General features: G+C 36.5%; 2 protein-coding genes and 1 pseudogene across 5 annotated transcripts in view; 2 read left to right on the top strand and 1 right to left on the bottom strand.

The window, feature by feature from the left end:
• FCF1 (FCF1 rRNA-processing protein) overlaps positions 1-19,206 on the bottom strand; it is a 26,790-nt gene extending 7,584 nt beyond the window's left edge. Inside the window, exons 1-7 of the mRNA XM_019640398.1 lie at positions 19,125-19,206; positions 18,750-18,817; positions 17,471-17,542; positions 16,375-16,523; positions 7,477-7,549; positions 2,129-2,216; positions 432-526 (exon numbers count right to left, since the gene is read on the bottom strand). Coding sequence (XP_019495943.1) covers positions 432-526; positions 2,129-2,216; positions 7,477-7,549; positions 16,375-16,523; positions 17,471-17,542; positions 18,750-18,817; positions 19,125-19,127 — 548 coding nt within the window. The 5' untranslated portion in view covers positions 19,128-19,206. The remainder of the gene's footprint in view (positions 1-431; positions 527-2,128; positions 2,217-7,476; positions 7,550-16,374; positions 16,524-17,470; positions 17,543-18,749; positions 18,818-19,124) is intronic.
• Positions 16,749-17,160, top strand: LOC109381592 (ATP synthase subunit f, mitochondrial pseudogene; annotated as a pseudogene).
• A 39-nt stretch (positions 19,207-19,245) lies between the features above and the next one.
• AREL1 (apoptosis resistant E3 ubiquitin protein ligase 1) overlaps positions 19,246-20,740 on the top strand; it is a 47,225-nt gene continuing 45,730 nt past the window's right edge. For 3 of the 4 annotated variants that reach the window (XM_019640394.1, XM_019640393.1, XM_019640396.1), the window contains exon 1: positions 19,250-19,391. The gene's annotated coding sequence lies outside the window, so the exon portion shown is untranslated. Of the gene's footprint in view, positions 19,392-20,740 lie in introns of all 4 variants that reach the window. The other variant, XM_019640395.1, reaches the window with a different exon arrangement.

Here is a 20,740-nt window from a genome sequence, read left to right on the forward strand (position 1 = left end):
AAAGATTAGCTTGATTTAAGTTACTGCTTTGTATTGAAAGCAACACATTCCTCTATTTCTTCTGGTAATCTTACTTTAACATTGTGAATGTCTGCCTCATTTCTAAATCCCAGCTTTATGGTTTGCTCTTGTTCTTGTTATTTTGTCTCATTTCGTCAAATATAATTATGTAAACATTTGATACTCTTTCAAATTCTTCTATAACCTGGCCTCATTTTTAATTGCTATCAGCTATACATACTTTTTTGTTTTTTTAGCTGAACTATCCTGCCACCTCTTGGCAGCTCAGCAGCAGCTCAGCTTGGGCCAGGAATTGAACTGGCGACCCTGTTGCTCAGAACTTGCACTCTTGAGAAAGCTCTTAACCAACTGAGCCATTCAGCCAGCTCCTCAGCTATATACTTTTAATCACCTCTGCAAGAAGTTCTCACCTATGGTTAGAAATGTACATGATGGGAACTCCAGGGATTTTCCTGATTCTTCGTTTAAGATCCCGGTCAACCGTGGCCACAATATAACACTTGTGCTGTAAGAGACACATATTGAGTTGTCACACAGAGCTTATTAAGTCTACTTAATGATACTATAATGGTACAATCACTGGCGAGTCTGAAGAATTATTCATTTTCACAGTAAATAGCAAAGGAAAGGCTATAACAATTGGTTGAGTAGCTACTATGATGTAGGAGCTAATATTTGTAAAATAGATAACAAGATGCCTGGGCTGAATGTAGCTCTAAGAATCTTAAGGGGAAGAAGAGAGAAAAACTAAAAGCTGCAAACTGTTTTTTTGCCTTCTGAGTGGAAGGGACGTTCACATTTGGGGTAGACAATTCCTTGGTTTTGGGGAAATGCCCTGGGAGACTCTATGCAAAGGCAGAGTAAGTGCCTTAGATCAGAGGGCACATTTTTTGCCTTTCCAGGAATAGCAGGGCCTACTCTGAGGCCTCCAGTGGTGGAGGTATGCTACCTCCTTGGCCACGAAGCCAGAATAGGATCTGCAGGACAAGTTTGAGTCTAGTAGCTCTGAAAGCAACAATTAGCTGCCAGCTGAGAGCTAATTTGTGTTGTACTTTACTTGCATCATACCCAAATCTCCCATTGAGTTTTATAAAGAGTTGCAGCCTGATGTCAGCTGTGCTGTGGGCTTTTACAGGAAATACTGGCAATACCCATGGGATGGAGTTGCTAAAGGGCTGGCAGTGTGGTCACTAGATGAAGATGATTATCCTCAGCAGAGAGAGGCTCTTATAAGTGCAATCAGTAGGTGAAGTTGTTGTGGTGCTTGACAAGGAAGCCAGAACAGAAGAATCAAAAACCCATTTACTTCAGGGTACTTGTGATATAGCACTCTGGGAGACTCAGATATAACTGAAAAATTCTGGGTTAGGCATGGTGGGAGGAACCAATTTCCTGCATGGAGAGTAAATGGAAATGGATCCTTATTTTAGATTCATAGGGAGGTAAAATCTGATATACAGTTGACCCTGAACAACACAGATTTGAACTGTGTGGGTCTACTTATATGCAGGTTTTTTTCAATAAATACCTGTACTGTTTTTGATCCACAGTTGGGAGCCTGCAGATGTGGAGGGCAGACTGTATGCATTGATCCATGCCATTTTATGTAGGTGACTTGAGCATCCGCAGATTTTGGTAACCACAGGGTAACCAATCCCCCATGGATATGGAGGGACAACTTAAGTTTTGGGAGTCAAAACTTATCCGATACAGATTTTTCACTATGTAGGGTTTTTCAGTGCCCCTAACCCCCATGTTGTTCAACTGTATTATTATATCTATACTCACTCAAACCGTTTTATAAAGAAGATTTATGGAATAAAGAATCAGTAAGTGCCTCAAATCAAACACCTAATAAATGCAGGTGCTAAGATTTGAAACCCATGTCTCCTCCCCAAGCCCATGATCTTTTCATTATGGTTATAGTATACATTTCCAATCCATGCTCAAGTAAATGAGGACACCTGTGCTTCCTATCAAGGGATTCTACATAATTTTTTTTTTTAACCATTTATATTCCTAGGTACTTTACTGACCATGAACATTCAGGAGACAATAGTTCATCTTTTCTTTCTCTAAAGCATAAACATTTAAAAACTAATGATACCTGAGTTACTCTCTGTACTAAGCAGTCATCTGCATAGGTTCCTTTGTGTGTGCATGGTAATCGTTCAAATCTTGGATCCTTGGCAATCCTATAGGGTTACAAAACAGATTCATGAAAACATTTCGGCCATTGGAAAACTTTCTGAGTCTCAATCAGTGAAGTAAGAGTAACATGATCTATGTGTAGATTTTAAGGCACCCCTCTCCTCATGAAGCTTACCTTCTAATTGTAAAGACAATTTACAGAAAAAGTAATTAAAGATTCCAGACTGACTGCTGGTGTGCCTCAGGTCATGTAATCTTCACAAAACTCTGAATTATTATATTTCCATTTTACAGATGAAGAAGCAGATTTAGGGGGATGAATTAATTTCTTTAAAGTTACCCAGCTGGGGAAAGCCAGGACTCAAAACCAAATCAATTTTAACCCAATCATTTCACTTTGAGACAAATGTCTTAGACAATTTCTTAGACAAATTCACTGTCTTAGACAAATGTACAATATAGGCACAAGGATGGTCACTACAACACAGTTTAAAATAGTGAAAAACTGGAGATACTCTCAATATCCATCAACAAGGTAAAAGTTAAATACATTTTGGTGTCACTATACTATTAAAAAAAGAGGTAGAGCTGTGTGTATCAACATGGAAGGACCTATAATAAATTGCTGAATAAACAAAGCAGGCCACTGAACTCTCTGTGTGTGTGTGTGTGTGTGTGTGTGTGTGTGTATACACATATACGTATATAATTCAATTAAGAAAATACAAATGTCTTTCCCTGATTCTTTCTCTAGATTTGCATTTGTCTGGAAAAATATATATGAACTATATACGAATCCTTCTCAGCTGTCACTCTTAGGGAAGGAGAATGGACAAAGTGTGAATATGGAGAGGGAATTTTACTTTTTATTGTATGTACATGTTTATATTGTTTGCCATTAATAAATCAAATACGTATTATTTTCATACAAATTTGAAAAAGAAAAACCCATGTCTATGATCTCCAGAGCAATGCTCTTTTTATTACACAACGCTGATGAGTCACAAAATGAATAAAAATACAAGGCAGCACACAGGCACCAAGTGTCACAAAAATATTCCACATTGCAGTAGTTCACAGCTAGGTCAACGTGGGTTTGATATAGTTAGAAAAAAATTACATGGAGATAAAAATAAAATGAAGATGAAAGAATGTTCCAAGCAAAGTGAAGGCAGGCACATTCCAAACGGCACCAAACACCTGTAAAAAGGTTCGGCTATGTTCAGGGAAGAGTGAGAGGAGTGTTCGTACAGAGGGGAGTGAAGTGGGGTTGGAAAGGCAGGTTGAGGATAGACTGGTAAGAGTCTCCAGGGCCAGGCTGAGAAGTGTGAGCTCCATGACACAGGTGATGGGAAGTCATTAGAGTTTTCTTAGGAACAGAGTGACACAAGCAAAGCTTTGTCGTAGAAAGACTAAGCAGCCTATGGTGAGGAGGCTACTGGAGTGAAGGCGGAGCAAGCTGCTGGGAAACGACTGTAGGTAGGCGACATCCAGGCCTTCGCTCCCTTGGTCATCCTTCCCACTCCTGATGTCACCGAGCTCCTCCTTCCTGCTGCTTGTTCCCAGAAACAGACCAACACGCTCTCGTACTTGACCCATCTTCTAAAAGACCAAAGCAATCCTTTTTACTTATACTACTTCTTCAAGTTAACAGCCCACTAATCTGCTTTTCTTCACAGCCAAACTTGGTGCTTCCACATGGTGCCTCTATTTTCTCTCCTCCCATTTTTTATTTTTTAAATAATTGCCTCTTTCCCCCTTTTTATTTGAAGTATTTCAAGTATGCAAAAAAGTAGTACAAGGAATGATGAGTATCTTGTACCCACCTACTAGTTAAAGAAATGAAACATTACAAATAAAAATGAAGCCCCCTCTCCAATCCTAACCTTTTCACCTCCCTACAAGTAACTATTATCCTAAATTTGGTATATATCAGTTCCACAGACATTTTATTGTCTATGTAAGATTACATATGTATATACCTGTAAACAATGTAGTGTTAATTAGCATGATTTTAAACTTCAGATAAACCATATGCTTCACAAATGTGTTTGCTTTTCTTTGGTTTACATTGTTTTGAGATTTATCCGTACTGACACATATAACTCTACTACACTCATTGTCACTCCTGTGTAGTATTTTATTAATGAACATTCCACAATTTAGTCATTATTTTCATGGATCTTTTAGCTGCCTGCAATTTTTTGCTATGATACATGTAAGAAAATTGCAACACTTGTCTTCAATATATGCATTGTGAGCTTCTCCATGGCAGAACTTTTTTCCTTTTTTTTTAAACTAGAACTCAGAATATGAAATACATTTTACGTAGCACACAGTAAGCACATATATACACACATATAAAAATGAAAAAAGTTCTGTGACACAATACTTCGCTACATGAAATGCATGCCTGTTTATTATAGTTTCTTCTATATTTCATTAAAAAAAATACTCGTTGTGATCCATTAAATTGATTTCACAACCTATAGATTTGTGATCTTCAGTGTTGTAAGAGTAGGACAACCTTGTTTTTTACCAGATATTGCCAAATTGCTCTCCAAAGTGATTGTCGAATTTACATCATTAGCAGCTGAGTATAAGAATTTCCATTGCTCCACAGTCTCAACTATTATTGGTTTTGTCAAGCATACTTTAATTCTTGCCAATCTGCTGGGTATGAAATCATATTTCATTGTAAATTTAAGGATTTTGTCCTTTTCTTATGGATTTGCAGTTTTAATATATTTTTAAAATAAACCCTTTGTTGATTGTGTATGTTGCTAGTATCTTCTCACTATCTGTGGCGTGTCTTCACTTCGTTTATGGTGTCTTTTGTTATATAGAAGTATTCAATTTCAATATAGTCAAATGGGTTAGTTTTCCATTATGGTTGGACTTCTTAAGAAATCCGTTTATACTCTAAAATCACTAAGATATTCTCTATATTTGCTATAAAAGTTAAGACACTTACTTAATCTACCTGGAATCGATTTTTGTGAAAAAAGTGAGATAAGGATACAATTTTATTTCTTTCCACAGGCATAATCAATATTTTAATAGTTTATCACTTTCCTACTGATTCAAACAATGCTACCACTTATACATTCAGGTCTCATTTTTCTTTTGCCTTTAAAAAATTAGCTTTGTTAGGCATAAATAAAATATAATAAAATTCACTGATTATAACTATAAAATTCAATGAGTTTTTTGATAAATTTTTATATCCACGTCACTACCTCTAAAAGTGAGATACAGAACATTTCCCTCACTGCAAAAGGTTCCCTGTGTCCCTTTGCAGTTATAATCTCCTTTCCCCTCCTCAGCAGCAGGCAACCATTGATCTATATTCTATTATTATAGTTTTGCCTTGTCTAGAATTTCATATACATGGAATCCCATTTCTAGAGTGATGGAATGTTCTATTTCATGTCTTTGATGGTGGTTCCATGACTGTATACATTTTCCAAAGCCATCAAATAGTAAATTAAACGTGGTGAATTTTACAGTATGCAAATTATACCTCTATAAAGGTCACATACACACACACAAAGCCAAAGGTATATTTTGTACCAAATGGGTCTTCTACACATGCATGATTTTGTAATATCATGCACTGATCATTTGGAAAACACTGATTCACTGAGTTACACAGATCTTCCAAATATGGACACATTTCATTATACAAATATCATACTCATTAATATCTTCACTAGTCTCAACAGAAAGGCCTTTAGTATTGGGACTGTGATAAGCTCATGACTTTTAAAAACTAATTTTCACTTGAAAGCTTAAATTTTATCATTGGTAACTAAGGCAGTAAATTGTTTTCCATCAAGTGACAGGTTCACTGAATGTTAAAGAAGATATCTGCTAAATATCAAAGTCTGAAAAAAAATCACTATTTGTCAGCTGTTCTTCACATAAAAATGATATTCCATGAAAAAGCAACTGGTTCAGTTCAACACTCAAACGAGCACACAAATGCTTTTCATGGAGATAACCTTCATCCTTTGGTATGTAGCAGAAGTGCTTTACATGTACTTCACATTATCACAAGGAACACTGATACGTACTCCAGGATTGAAATTTAACGAAGTTAACAAATTTTACAGTTTAATCAGTTAAGTGACTCTAGCCAGCAGTGAAGAATACAAAGACTATTAGCATAACTTGGGCCCACTGCCTGGCCTTTGTACCAAGGCACCATTTAAATGGGAACCAAAAGAAACCATGAAATTAAGCAGAAAATGTAAATTTGATCACATAAAAATATAAACTTCTGTTTGACAACTATCAAACAAAAAGACATCACCATGCTGCCATCAGTACAAATGTCAGTATAGTGACAAAGGCAATGTTTTGGTATTATTATGAAAATAGTTTTGCAAACTCACTGCAAAGGTCTCTGGGACTCCAAGGGATGCACGGACCATACCTTGGGTACTGCTACTCTAAACTCCAAGGTACATTCTAGAGTAAACTGAGAACTTAGAATGTGAATTCTTTAACTGCGAGATTCTGAAGGAGATGCCTAGACAAACTAAGAGAAAGACACTTTCTAATTGAAAAGCTAGAGGAACTTAAAAGGAGGCCCACAAGACCAATACAACGAATTAACTTCATTCAAAAAGCTTCAGCTTACATTATTCACAATAGCCAAAACATGGAAACAACCTAAATGTCCTTTGACCAGTGATTGAATAAAGAAGATGTGGTACATATATACAATGGAGTACTACTAAGCCATAAAAAGGATGAAATATTGCCATTTCGAACAACGTGGATGGGTCTTGAAAGTATCATGCTAAGTGAAATAAGTCAAGCAGAAAAGGATAAGAAACGTAAGATTTCACTCATTTGTGGGATATCAAACAAAAAGCAACAAACAAAACAAACTCATAGACACAGACAACAGTATAGTGGTTACCAGAGAGGAAGGAGGGTGGGGGGAGGATGAAGAGGGTAAAGGGGGTCAAATAAATGGTGACAGAAGGAGACTAGACTTTGGGTGCTGAGCACACAATGGAATATATAGGTTATTATAAAGTCGTACACCTGAAACCTAAAAAACGTTATCAACTAATGGTACCCCAACAAATTTAATTAAAAAAAAAAGAGCTTCAGGTTAAAAACCTCTAACCTTTAAATGTCTGCTTTCTTAATCATAAAGTTAACTATTTTGTATTTTTATTTAATCTAATCAGCCAAGAAATCTTTGGACAGCAAACAGATGAAGGAAGGTAAAAAAAATCTTCAGTCTACTAACCTAGAACAATTTTAGACACATTAGCTCCTTCCTACCTTAGAGCCACTCGATACTTTTGTCCCAATTTCTCAATTTCAGCCATTACACAGTCAGTTATACAAGGGATACCTGCCAGGGCAAAAAAAAAGTTACTAAAGAACATGTGAAGAAATTGATTTAACTCTCTGAATTATATCCTGTTGACAATCTTTAAAAGACCCACAGACTTCTGGAATGAAGCAGAATAAGCACACTGAAATGAACAAAAGGAGCTAGAGGAGAATATTTATGAAGAAACTAGGGAACTGTCCTAACCCCACACTACAGATTCCATAATGTATCTGTCATAAACATATCTAAGGAAAAAAATTAAGCTTGATCCCTGTCATTTTTTATATATTAAATTCTAAATGGAAAAAAAATTTAAATGTGAACCAAAAGAAACCATGAAATTATACACAAAATGTAAATTTGATCACATAAAAATATAAAACTTTTGTTTGACAACTATCAACAAAAAAGACATTAAAGTAAAATACAAATAAAACTGGGAAAAATATCACTATACATTTCTCAAAGGGTTAATTTCCTTAATATACAGAATTTATAATCATAGCTTAGAATTATGTGCCAGACACTGTGCTAAGCACTTTACAAGGATTATCTCATTTAATCTTCATGTAACAATTCCTATCATGTAACATTATTATCATCCCCATTTTATAGATGAGGAGCCTGAGGCATAAATAAGTAACTAGATAGCAAAGGGTCAAGGCGAGATTTGAACACAGGCTTTCAGGGTACTATTGAGGTATTCTCACACTGAGTTAGTAGGTGTATAAATTCATATAACTATTTGAGGACAATTTTGCAATCACTATTAAAACAAAAAAATTCACACCTTTTGATCTGGAAATATAACTTTAGAAAGTGTATCTTAAAGAACTACTCCACCCTAACACAGGGACATATTCACAAAAATATTCACTACAGCCCTGTTTATAACAGGGTACAAACTGGAAATAGTTCAAATGTCTAGTAGAATATTGGCTTTTAAAAATTATATATTTAAACAATAGAATACTTTATAACTTCAAAAGGAATAAGGTACATCTTTTTATACTGACAGAAAAACATTCAAGATATATTTGTTCAATATAAAAAGGAGAAATGAATAAATAAGATGTGATCTACCCAATAATAGAGTATTGTTGGGTAATAAAAAGAAATGTATGTAGATACATGCTTTAACCCTTGAAAACATTACGCTAAATGAAACAGGACCAAATATTACATGATCGATTTTAATGAAATGTCCAGAATAGGAAAATTTAGAGTCAGAAAGCAAATCCGTGGTTGCCTAGGGATGGTTGGAATGAGATGCAATGGGGGATGATGGCTAAGGGATTCAGAGTTTTTTTAGTGCTGAAATGTTTTAAAATTGACCGTGAATACATTAAGAGCCACTGAATCATACAGTTTAAATGAGTAGGTGTATGGTATGTGAATTATATCTTAAAAGTGTTTTTTAAAAAGCACAAAAATAAGCAGTTAAATAATGTATAATCCATTTTCATTAATAAAAGAAACAAAAATAACCTGCACCCTACAGAAATTATATATGAATTTTTAAAAACTGCCCCTCTGGGGAAAGGCATTACAGAGAACTTCCTTTTTTGTTTTTATGCTATATATTTTTTCAAGTATATTAGTACTTTTGAAAGCAAAGTTAAGAAATTTTATACTAAAATATAATGCCCAAAAAAGAAGAAAAAAGCAGTTGTAAAACGGAGGTATGAAGTCAGTAAGATCAGATCATCATGGAATCAGAGGGCAATGCACCTTAAGAGAATCAATTTCAGAGCCATGTAGCAGTGAAGCAAGCAAGGGCTTGCATCATGATCAGGGAAGTAGGCCCAGGAAGATCACTATAAAAAAACGGAAAGATGGGCCGGCCGAGTGGCGCGATGGTTAAGAGCTGGCTTGGGACACCAGAGGGCCCCGGTTCGGATCCCACATATGAGGGCCAGTGACACTGCCCTCTACAGCTAAGATGCTGAGCAACAGCTCAACCTGAAGCTGGGATGCGGTGAGTTGCCAGTGACGGTGTAGGCTGCAGCCCCTGTGGCAGTGGGTTGCCATGGGCTACCGTATGTAGCCAGCAGCAAGCGTGAGCGGCCAGCAGCCGCAGTGAGCGGCCATCCAGAAGCCGGAGACTGGTCTGCCTCGCCCGGGAAGAGCACAATGATGGTGCCAACTTGGGCCAGTGAAGCAACGTCCTCCACAACTAGACTGAAGAACAAAAGGACAGCAACTTGTCTGTTCCCCTTCCCCAATTCCCCAATAAAAAAAATCTTTAAAAAACAAAACAAAACGGAAAGCAACAGGAAAGAAGACTCATGGACAGAAAAAATAACTTCCTCGAATATCAGATGGAAATGGAGTAGACCAGGAGCGAAGAAAGGTCAAGGGTGCATCTTCAAGGCAAGAGGGAGATGAAGGTGTTCCTTTAGGTATAAAGGAAAGTGAAGAAAAATTAAATAAGCATAAAGATTAAAATAGTTAAGTTAACCTCCTAGGTAAGTGAATTTGCATTTAAATGTTTCTTGAGCCTTTGCTTTGAGGTATTATGTTACACAGAAGACTGTAGAAAGTGGTACTTTCCTTAATAAGCTTGTTTGTGAAAAAGACACAGTAAAAGCATTTGGCTATATGCATTATAGCTATACTCTAAGGTACCCATATCTAGAGAAAACCTATCTACAGGGCTAAAGCTATGCTAAAAAATCATCATCTAGATAATAACGATGGAGCTACAATAGAGTAATAAGTAAACAATTCACCTGCAAGGGGCCATGTTTGAACTTTCCATCCATTTCATTTATAAATAGGTCACAGCATTCCTGGAGAAGCAGCTAACACAACTATAAGAAGCTCCATGGGAATACAAGAAGCCTACAAATTTCGTGCCTTCCCTCATACAGTGCCACCCTAGTCCACTCTTTTTTTTTTTTTTAAAGACTTTATTGGGGAATTGGGGAAAGGGAACAGTGTTGGGGGAATTGGAGAAGGGGAACAGCCAAGTTGTTGTCCTTTAGTCTTAGTTATGGAAGGCGCAGCTAGCTCAGCTCCAAGTCTAGTTGCCATCCGGCCGCCCGTCAGCAGCTTGTGGCCACTCAGCTCAGCTCTTAGTTGTGGGTAGGCATAGCCCACCATCCCAAGCAAGAGTTGAACCGGCAACCTAGTTGTTAGGAGCACGTGCTCTCACTAGCTGAGCCATCCTGCCACCTGTTGGCAGCTCAGCTCAGGCGCAGCTCACTGGCCCATGTGGGAATTGAACCAGCGACCCTGTTGCTCAGAGCTCACGTTCTTAACCAACTGAGTCACTCGGCTGGCCCCCTAGTCCACTCTTATAGATATGGTAGTGTCCCATCTTCAGACTGCTCTTTATTACTACTGAGAGATTTTTTAAAGAAAATTAAAGTATTACATAAACATAGCTTTAAAAAGAAACACAAAGAGGCCTGTATGAAAATATAACTGTCCCCTGGTCCTTTCCACCCCATCAGTTTTGATCCTTAGAGATGAATATTTTATCTCATTAGCTGTTTTCCTCATTTGGTGGTTACCTTCATATCTTGATGTAATAAACTTATATAGTCACTTTTTATATTTATTAATTTTAAGCTTTTAAAGAATTTAGCTCTCTTACCTATCACACATCCCTTACGCCCTTCCCATCTTGCTAGTTTTAATAAATCAATAAACAACATTTACATTACTATCACTCTGTAATGCTGTTCATTATATATTATCTTTTAAATATTAAAGAAGGAGGTACAAATTTTTTCCTTGGGTTCTAGTAATTTATTCTTTATGGCAAAGTATAGTCTGATTTTCATTTGTACCTTTAACTAGAAACTGGAAAATATTATGACTATAAACCCACCACAAAATGCAACAGATCTCATTACAATGAAGTTATTACCTTGTACATGGCCTAAATTTTCTTTTTTTTACTCATGGTAATGAGGGAAGATCACTGCAAGGAGGGACACCCAAATACACCGGGGAAATCTATTAATGGTAAACTGCATACCTAGGTGTAAATAAACTACCCCAGATCCTTTGTGGTACCAATAAATATGAAAATAAATAAACTAGGAATAACTGACCATCATCACTTCTGGTTCTGTGATCATAAATGACAAAATGTCTTATTTAGCTTTCCTACAATGGAGTGAAATGGAGAATGCTTCCTCCTTAGTGTAAAAGAATATATACACTGAGAAATACAATAAACTTTCATTTATCCAGAATTTTTAAATCCAGAATTTGGAAACAGAAAACTCCCCTCCTACATTCAAAATTGATGTCCATAATGATGATCAAAGCACACTTAGGTGTTTTCTGAATTGTGAAAGTATAATTATTTCCAGTCAAGTTTTTGTTACATTTCACTTCATTGAAAATGATCATTGCTAACACAAGGGCAAAGAAACAATGGAGATGCTGAGCTACTAGAAAACAGAAGATAAAATGGCTATAAGAAATCCTCATATATCATTAATCACCCTACATGTAAATGGACTGAACTCACCAATAAAAAGGCACAGAGTAGGAGGCTGGATCAAAAAACAAAACCCAACCATATGCTGCCTTCAAGAGACACCTCTCAGCTGCGAGAACAAATATAGACTCAAAGTGAAAGGGTGAAAAATGATACTCTAAAAAATGGCATCCAGAGAGAAGTGGGTGTGGCCATACTTATTTTAGACTAAACAGACTTGAAGATAAAAAAGTTAACAAGAAACAAAGATGGACATTTCATAATGATAAAGGGGACAATACATCAAGAAGACGTAACACTTAATATATATGCTCCCAATCAGAGAGCATCAAAATATATAAAGCAACTACTAACAGAACTAAAGAGAGAAATTGACAAAAACACAATTATAGTAGGGGACCTAAATACCCCATTGAGTTATCGATAGATCATCCAAACAGAAAATCAATAAGGAAATAGTGTCCTTAAACGACACATTAGACTAGCGGTTCTCAACCTGTAGGTCATGACCCCTTTGGGGGTCAAATGACCCTTTCACAGGGGTCGCCGGGTACTTGTATGTGGGCGTATCTGCATGTGGGCCTGGAGACAGATGGAGGAACGGTGTCTCGTTTCCTAAGACCATCGAAAATATGTGTTTTCCAATGGTTTTAGGTGACGCCTGTGAAAGGTTGAGAACCGCTGCATTAGACCAAACGGACATAATCGACATGTATAGAGCCTTTCGTCCCAGGATGCTAGATTACACAATCTTCTCTAGTGCATATGGAACATTCTCAAGGGTAAACCCTATGTTGGGACACAAAACTGGCCTCAACAAATTTAAGAAGATTGAAATTATACCAAGCACATTCTCTGACCACAATGCTTTGAAATTGGAGATCAAGTGCAAAAAGAAAGCAGGAAAACCCATAAATATGTGAGATTAAACAACATGCTACTAAAGAACAACTGGGTCAAAGGAGAAGTAAAAGAAGAGGTCAAAATATATATAGAAACAAATGAGAATGAAAATACAACATATCAAAACTTTTAGGATGCTACGAAAGCAGTAATAAGAGGGAAGTTTCTATCATTACACGCCTATCTCAACGTAACAAGAAAAAGCCCAAATAAACAACCTAACATTACATCTTAAAGAACTAGTAAAAGAACAAATGAAACCCAAAGTCAGCAGAAGGAAGGAAATAATAAAAATCAGAGCAGAATTAAAAGAAATAGAGAACAAAGAGACAATAGAAAAAAATAATGCAACAAAGATCTGGTTCTTTTATAAATAAAATTGACAAATCCCTGGCTAGACTCACTAAGGAAAAAAGAGAAAAAAACACAAATAAACAAAATCAGAAATGAAAGAGAAGTTACAACAGATACCACAGAAACACAAAGGATCATAAAAGAGTACTATGAAAGACTATATGCCATTAAATTCAATACCCTAGAAGAAATGGACAAGTTCTTAGAAATATATAACTTTCCTATGCTGAATCACAAAGAACTATAAAATATAAATAGACCAATTAACATCAAAGAAATTGAAACAATAATCAAAAACCCCCCAAAACCAAAAGTCCAGTACCAGATGGCTCTACTAATGAATTCTACCAAACATTCAAAGATGATTTAATACCTATCCCTCTCAAACTCTTCCAAAAAACTGAAAAAGAGGCAATACTTCCTAACTCATTTTATGAGGCCAACATTATCCTGATACTAAAACTTGGTAAGGATAACACAAAAAAAGAAAACTACAGACCAATATCGCTAATGAACACAGATGTAAAAATCCTAAACAAAATACTAGTAAATTGACTACAACAATACATTAAAAAGATGAAACATCACTATCGAGAGGGATTCATTCCAGGGGTGCAAGGATGATTCAACATACACAAATCAATCAATGTGATACATCACATAAACAAAATAAAAGATAAAAGTCATATGATCATATCAATAAATGCAGAAAAAACATTTCACAAGATATGACATCATTTATGATTAAAACACTTAATAAAATGGTATGCATAGAAAGAAAGTACCTCAACATAATAAAGGCCATATACAACAAACCTTCAGCTAACATCATACTTAGTTGTGAAAAACTGAAAGCTTTTCCTCTAAGATCAGGAACAAGACAAAGATGCCCCCCCTCACCACTATTATTCAACATAGTATTGGAAGGCCTAGCTGGAGCAATGATGCAAGAGAAAGAAATAAAGGCATCCAAATTAGGAATGAAGAAGTCAAAATGTCAGTTTTTGCAGACCCGATGATTTTTTTATATAGAAAACCCTAAAGCCAAAAACTATTAGAAACAAGAAACAAATACAATAAAGTTGCAGGATACAAAATCAATGTACAAAAATTCATTGTGTTCCTATATACTAACAATGAAATTTTCGGAAAAAGAAATGATAAAAGAAAATTCCTTTCGTTAATTGCAACAAAAAGAATAAAACACTTAGGAATAAACAACACAGGCTGTGAAGGACCTATACGTTGAAAAGTATAAGACGTTCTTAAAAGAAATCAAAGAAGATACAAAGAAATGGAAAGACATTCCATGTTCATGGACTGGAAGATTCAACATAGTTAAAATGGCCATATTACCCAAAGCAATATACAGATTTAAATGCAATCCCCATCAAAATCCCAGTGGCATTTTTTAAAGAAATAGAACAAAAAAATCAGATTTGTATGGAATCACAAGACTCTGAATAGCCAAAGTGATCCTGAGAAAAAAGAACAAGGTTGGCAGTATCACACTCCCTGAATTCAAATTATATTACAAAGCGACAATAATCAAAACAGCATGGTATTAGCAGAAAAACAGGGACACGGGCTAATGGAACAGAATTGAGAACCCAGAAATAAAATCACATATATATGGGCAAATAATTTTCAACAAAGGAGCCAAAAACATACAATGGAGAAAATAAAGCCTCTTCAATAAATGGTGTGGGGAAAACTGGAAAGCCACATGCAAAAGAATGAAACCAGACTGCTGTCACCATATACCAAAATTAACTAAAAATGGATCAAAGACCTAAATCTAAAACCTAAAACAATAAATTGCATAAAGGAAACATAGGTGCTAAACTTATGGACCTTGATCTTGGAGAGAATTTTATGAATTTGACCTCAAAGGCAAGGGAAGTAAAAGCAAAAATAAATGAGTAGGTCTATATCAAACAAAAAAGCTTCTGCACAGCAAAAGAAACCATCAACAAAACAAAGAGACAACCAACCGAAAGGGATAAGATTATTTGCAAACAACACCTCTAATAAGGGGCTAATATAAAAAATATTTAAAGAACTCATACAACTCAACAACAAAAAAACAAATAATCCAATTAAAAAATGGGCAGAGGACGTGAACAGACACGTCTCCCAATGGCCAACAGATACATGAAAAGATGCTCAACCTCACTAGCTGTAAGGGAAATGCAAATCAAAACTATAATGAAACACCACCTCACACCTGTTAGAATGGCTATATCAACATGACAAGTAATAACAAGAGTTAGTGTGGTTGAGGAGAAAAAGGAAGTCTCGTATATTGCTGGTGGGAATATAAATCGGTACAGCCACTATGGAAAACAGTATGGAGATTCCTCAAAAAATTAAGAAACAACTGAAATGTCCTTCGATAGGTATCTGGATAAAGAAGACACGTTACACACACACACACACACACACACACACACACACACACACACTGGAATATTACTTAGCCATAAGAAAAGATGAAATACTGCCATTTGCAACAACATGGATGGATCCTGAGATTATCATACTAAGTGAAATGAGTCAAACAGGAAAAGTCAAGAACCATATGATTTCACTCATGTGGGATATAAAACTGAAAGAAACAAACAAGACAAACAAACAGCAAAAACTCATAGACAAAGACAATAGTTTAGTGGTTACCAGAGGGGAAGGAGAAGGGGAGGAAGGTAGAAGAGAGTAAAGGGGGTCAAATATATGGTGATGGAAAGAGATTTGACTTTTGGTAGTGCACACACAATTACAATACCAGAGGTGCCAAAAAAATGCGCACACATGGTTTGTATTCATCTTTTGTTATCGGTATATACTGAGTATTACAATTTCAATTCAGTTTTTCCTTTCTTAAAATATGTATACATTTTTTTGGCACCCTCTGTAGATGATGTATTATAGATTTGTATACTTGAAACGTATATAATTTTATTAACCAATGTCACCCCAATAAATTAAAAAAAAAAGGTTATTGTTATGGTGAACAAATTAAATGGCCAGCAATTCAATTAACTAGAACTCCATTCTTCTCTTTTCATATATATGAATAAATAATTTATTCTATACAAATGTCAAAGAAATGTAAAAGTATGATACTCACACTTGGCATACAGACAGTCCATCATTGACTGCACTAAGTCTAGCTTGGCTTTAATGGAAAAGTTGATAAAGTTGGTATCAACTAGGATGTGGTAAGGTGGGCCCAGCTGTGTGTTATACTGGAAGAATAAGCAGGAAGGGTGCTGGGGGCTGAAAGAAAAAGAAACAAAACTTAAAGTAATGTCTACATTGATACTTTGGTATCAACAAAATAAGTCTCTGCTTGGAACAGTTTGGTATAGATTAAGTTCCTTTTTCCTTGTTCTTGGAAATAAATCCTAATAAATCCTGTGATGATATATCCATCACCACTGAAGGGCAAAATGAGGAAAATAAGGAAAATGTGATAAGATTTCATCAAGTTAAGTGTATTTATTTAAAAGGAATGACTTCGAGAGCGGACACCCCGGACTCCAAGATGGCGTCAGTCGTACCAATGAAGGACAAGAAACTCATGGATGTCAAAATAGGGGAGCTGCCAAAGTGGATAATGATGCGAGATTTCACCCCTAAAGGCATTGCTGGAGCGTTTCAAAGAGGTTATTACCGGTATTACAACAAGTATGTCAATGTGAAGAAAGGGAGCGTCGCTGGGGTTTCTATGGTGCTGGCAGCTTATGTGCTTTTCAACTACTGCCGTTCTTACAAGGAACTCAAGCATGAGCGGCGACGCAAGTACCACTGAAGAGGGCTCAGTGTGGAGGACACACTCTGCATTCCTGACCATGACTTTTGCCCAGTACCCCTGAATCCTTTGTTGACACATAATAAAAGATGAGCTGACCAAAAAAAAAAAACATAAAAGGAATGACTTCTATTCTGAAACTATGTCCTTACTATGTTTGTGGTGATATATTCTCTTTTTTATAAAATGTCAGAGTGTTAAACAATGGCAATTATTTCTTTTGAAAGATTCTTGGCAAAAAAAAAAAAAAAAGAAAGAAATTAACGATCTTAGATTCAATATCACTTTCATTTGCATAGCTGTGCTGGACTTAAAAATGGCTAAGCAACTCACCTCAGGGAAAGCCTGGATTTCTAAGAGGTAATGGTTTTAGAATGTCTTAAAGGAAAACTTGAAAATTTTGATTACTTACACTTCTCTTTCCTTGAGTGCACTGGGATCTTTCTTTTCTTTCTTTTTAGGTTTTAGTCTATCCTTTTCTTTACTAGGAAAAAAAAGTAAATTAAATGCAGGGGAGAAGAAAAAACACAGCAATTATAATCTCATTCAAAATTAAAAGTTTTGTTTTCTTTTTGTCTTCAGAAGAAATCCTATTTTCTGACTTTTTACATTAATACAAGCACACATATTTTTATATTAATATAAATATACATATTTTGAGCACAAATAACTGTGGGAAGTAACCTGTAATTAACATAACCAATTCGTAAGACATAATTAAATTAAAAAATCTAGCCAATAATCAATCCATGAAAATTGTTAATGGGTAAATAAATGTTGGTTATATTATAATTTCTTTCTTAAGTAGAAGCTCTCATATCAAGGATCAAAATCCACATCCAAGTAGTGGGTAAAAAGGCTGACAATTATCTTCTGAAGACTCAGATGTTTCAACAGGAGAAAGATTCCCCCAAATGCCTCTTATAAAGGGCTAAAATGTAATAATACATATAAAAAATTAACCCTTAACTAGAAATAAAATATTATTAGTGGGGCAAATTTCCTAAAAATTACATAAATACATATTAAAGACTGAGAATGCAATTTAATAACTCTGAAGGCTCTAATGACCATTCCTTTGTGCTGAGGCTTTAAACACAATGCAGATCAGTCCTTATTTAACAACTTTGTCCATTCTTCACTGAAGCAGGGAAGGTTTTCAGGTCTTCCTTATAACAGGGATTATAATTCTACTCTCTTCTTCCACAGTCAACTGAATTCTTATAAGACTTATAAAATGGAGACATCTAGGTGTTTTCCCATTCTTTCTTTCAAAAATATTTGAGTGTCAGGTGCTGGAGACACATGACAAACTGACCTCACCTTTTTTCAACAATTCTAACAAACATTTTTTTCCCCCTGGGGAATGTAGTAGTGTAATTACGAGAACATAAAGATAACCCTACCTACCTCACAAAACTGTTAGGAGTCTTAAATATGATATGGTAGATAAAGTTTATAAAAACGGTGGAACAAAGGAAACACTTACAAGATGTTTAATTCCCACCCCATTCACCAGTGTACTCGCTCAGCAGCTGTTATACACTTCACTACTATCTCAAGCTATATAAATCCAAGACACAATAATGTTAAAAATAAACACCAAATAAAAACAAAAACTTTTATTACTTATCCCCTCGTGACTGCTTTATCTGGACAGTCTATGAACCTAGTTGATTCCAGACACTTACAGCCTCTGATCTCTGAGACTAAGCATTCGCTTCATGGTCGCATACTTCCTTGTTTTCTTTTGCTTCCCCTTGAAACAGAAATTTTAAGAGTTAGAGGAGTTGGAAATACATCCTATCTTCTTCGGTTCCTTCTTATCTTTGTCCCATACCTTTCCCTTCTTCCCTCAAATACCCAGTTTCTCTTATCCTCTCTGCCCCAACCCGGGCAGATTATCCTCTCCCTATTCCCTAGAGCATAACAGAAACAGTTTAAGAGCTAAGATCATAAAGAAAATAAACAAAGGGAATGTGGACGAAATTTCGCCAGGAGATGACTCTTTCAACCTCCGCCCAAACTGTGGTGTGACATTGTCCCTTCTCGAACCCTCCTCTCACCATGTTCACGCCGCTCTCTTGTTTCTTCCGGAATCACCACCAAAGGCGCGACACTTTTGCGTCATCCATATATTGCTTCCGGCAAATGATAAACCGGAAACGGAAGCCGCTGTAAGAAACGGAAAATCCCGGAACCGGTTCCCATGCCAGACGGAGGTCTGCACTTGGGTCTCTTGAAAGGCGGGTTGAGGGCCGGTCTTCTGCCGGTTGTTGCCGCCTCTCAGGGCAGCAGGTCTGGGCATCGCCGCGCTGCACTCTCCAGCTCTGGTAACGTTTCTCTCCCTCACCAGTCCCACACGGGAGGACCTGCCTGCACCGGAGTTCCAGAGAGAGAGGACAGGGGTAGAGGGGGACACGGAATTCTGGGATGCCCAATAGTTTTGGGAAACACATTCTCCTCATTCTTCAGCGCTGGGCGTCAGATCTCTATCGTGCAACTCGGAGGCTCTGGGTCGTTATTTGGTTTTCCTGGCCGGCGTGATGCTTCATGTAGCCAGGTGGACGATTCTCAAGAGTCTCCCCTGGTTGATACCATGTTCTCGGTGAAGAGAGGGGTGAAGCAGCGTTTGAGGGCCTTTTTTTTTAAGACTGTTTCTAGAAAATTGGGGCATAAGCTTGCGTATGTTACTAATTACTAAGCCAGGAAAATGGTGGGAAGTAATTGACATTTATTGTGAAGCCTTGGTGTATCATCCTTAATGGAAAAGGGAGAGCTTTTGAACAAGAAGGGAAAGGTAGCTTTCATTTTTTGAGTATCTGCTACATACTTTTGGAAATCATGTAACCTTGAAAGTTTATGGAAAGCCAGGGATGATTATTTAAAAAACGGGTACACATAGAATAATTGTTGTACAATTTATGCGACTCTTGGACTCTGAAGCCCATCCGTGGACCTTCTAGGTGTTGGTGAGCTTAAAGTTAAGAATTCCTATCTTGTAGACTGTACTTGGCACTTTGGCTGTATTACCTTCTTTGACCTTCACAATAACTTAAGTACCCTCATTTTATATACCAGACTTCATTCAGGGGTTTGTTTGGGTCTGTTTGATTCCAAAGCCTGTATGTTTTTTTCTTCGTCTTTCGTCTTTTTAAAATTAATTTCAGGTGTACAAAACAACATAATGATTAGGCATTTATATAATTTATGAAGTGATCCCCCTGGTACTCATCTGACACTGTACATAGTTTTTACATCATTATTGACTATATTCTCCATACTGTATTTCACATTCCCATGACTATTTTGTGACTACCAATTTGTACTTTCTAATCCCTTCACCTTTCTCTCCCATCCCTGCAACCTCCCTCCCATCTAGCAACATCAGTTTGCTCTCTGTATCGATGAGCCTATTTCTGTTTTGTTTGTTTATTCTCTTCTTTAGAGTCCACATATAAGTGAGATCATATGATATCTGTCTTTCTCAGTCTGACTTATTTCACTTAGCATAATGTCCTTTAGGTAATCCTGTATTTTTTTTTATAAGATTTTTTTGGGGATTTGGGGGAGGGGAACAGCATTTGGGAATCGGGGAAGGGGAACAGACAAGTTGCTGTCCTTTTGTTCTTCAGTCTAGTTGTGGAGGATGTCGCTTCACTGGCCCATGTTGGTATTATCA

The sequence above is a fragment of the Hipposideros armiger genome, unplaced genomic scaffold, assembly GCF_001890085.2.
Source record: "Hipposideros armiger isolate ML-2016 unplaced genomic scaffold, ASM189008v1 scaffold_49, whole genome shotgun sequence".
NCBI lineage: Eukaryota > Metazoa > Chordata > Mammalia > Chiroptera > Hipposideridae > Hipposideros > Hipposideros armiger.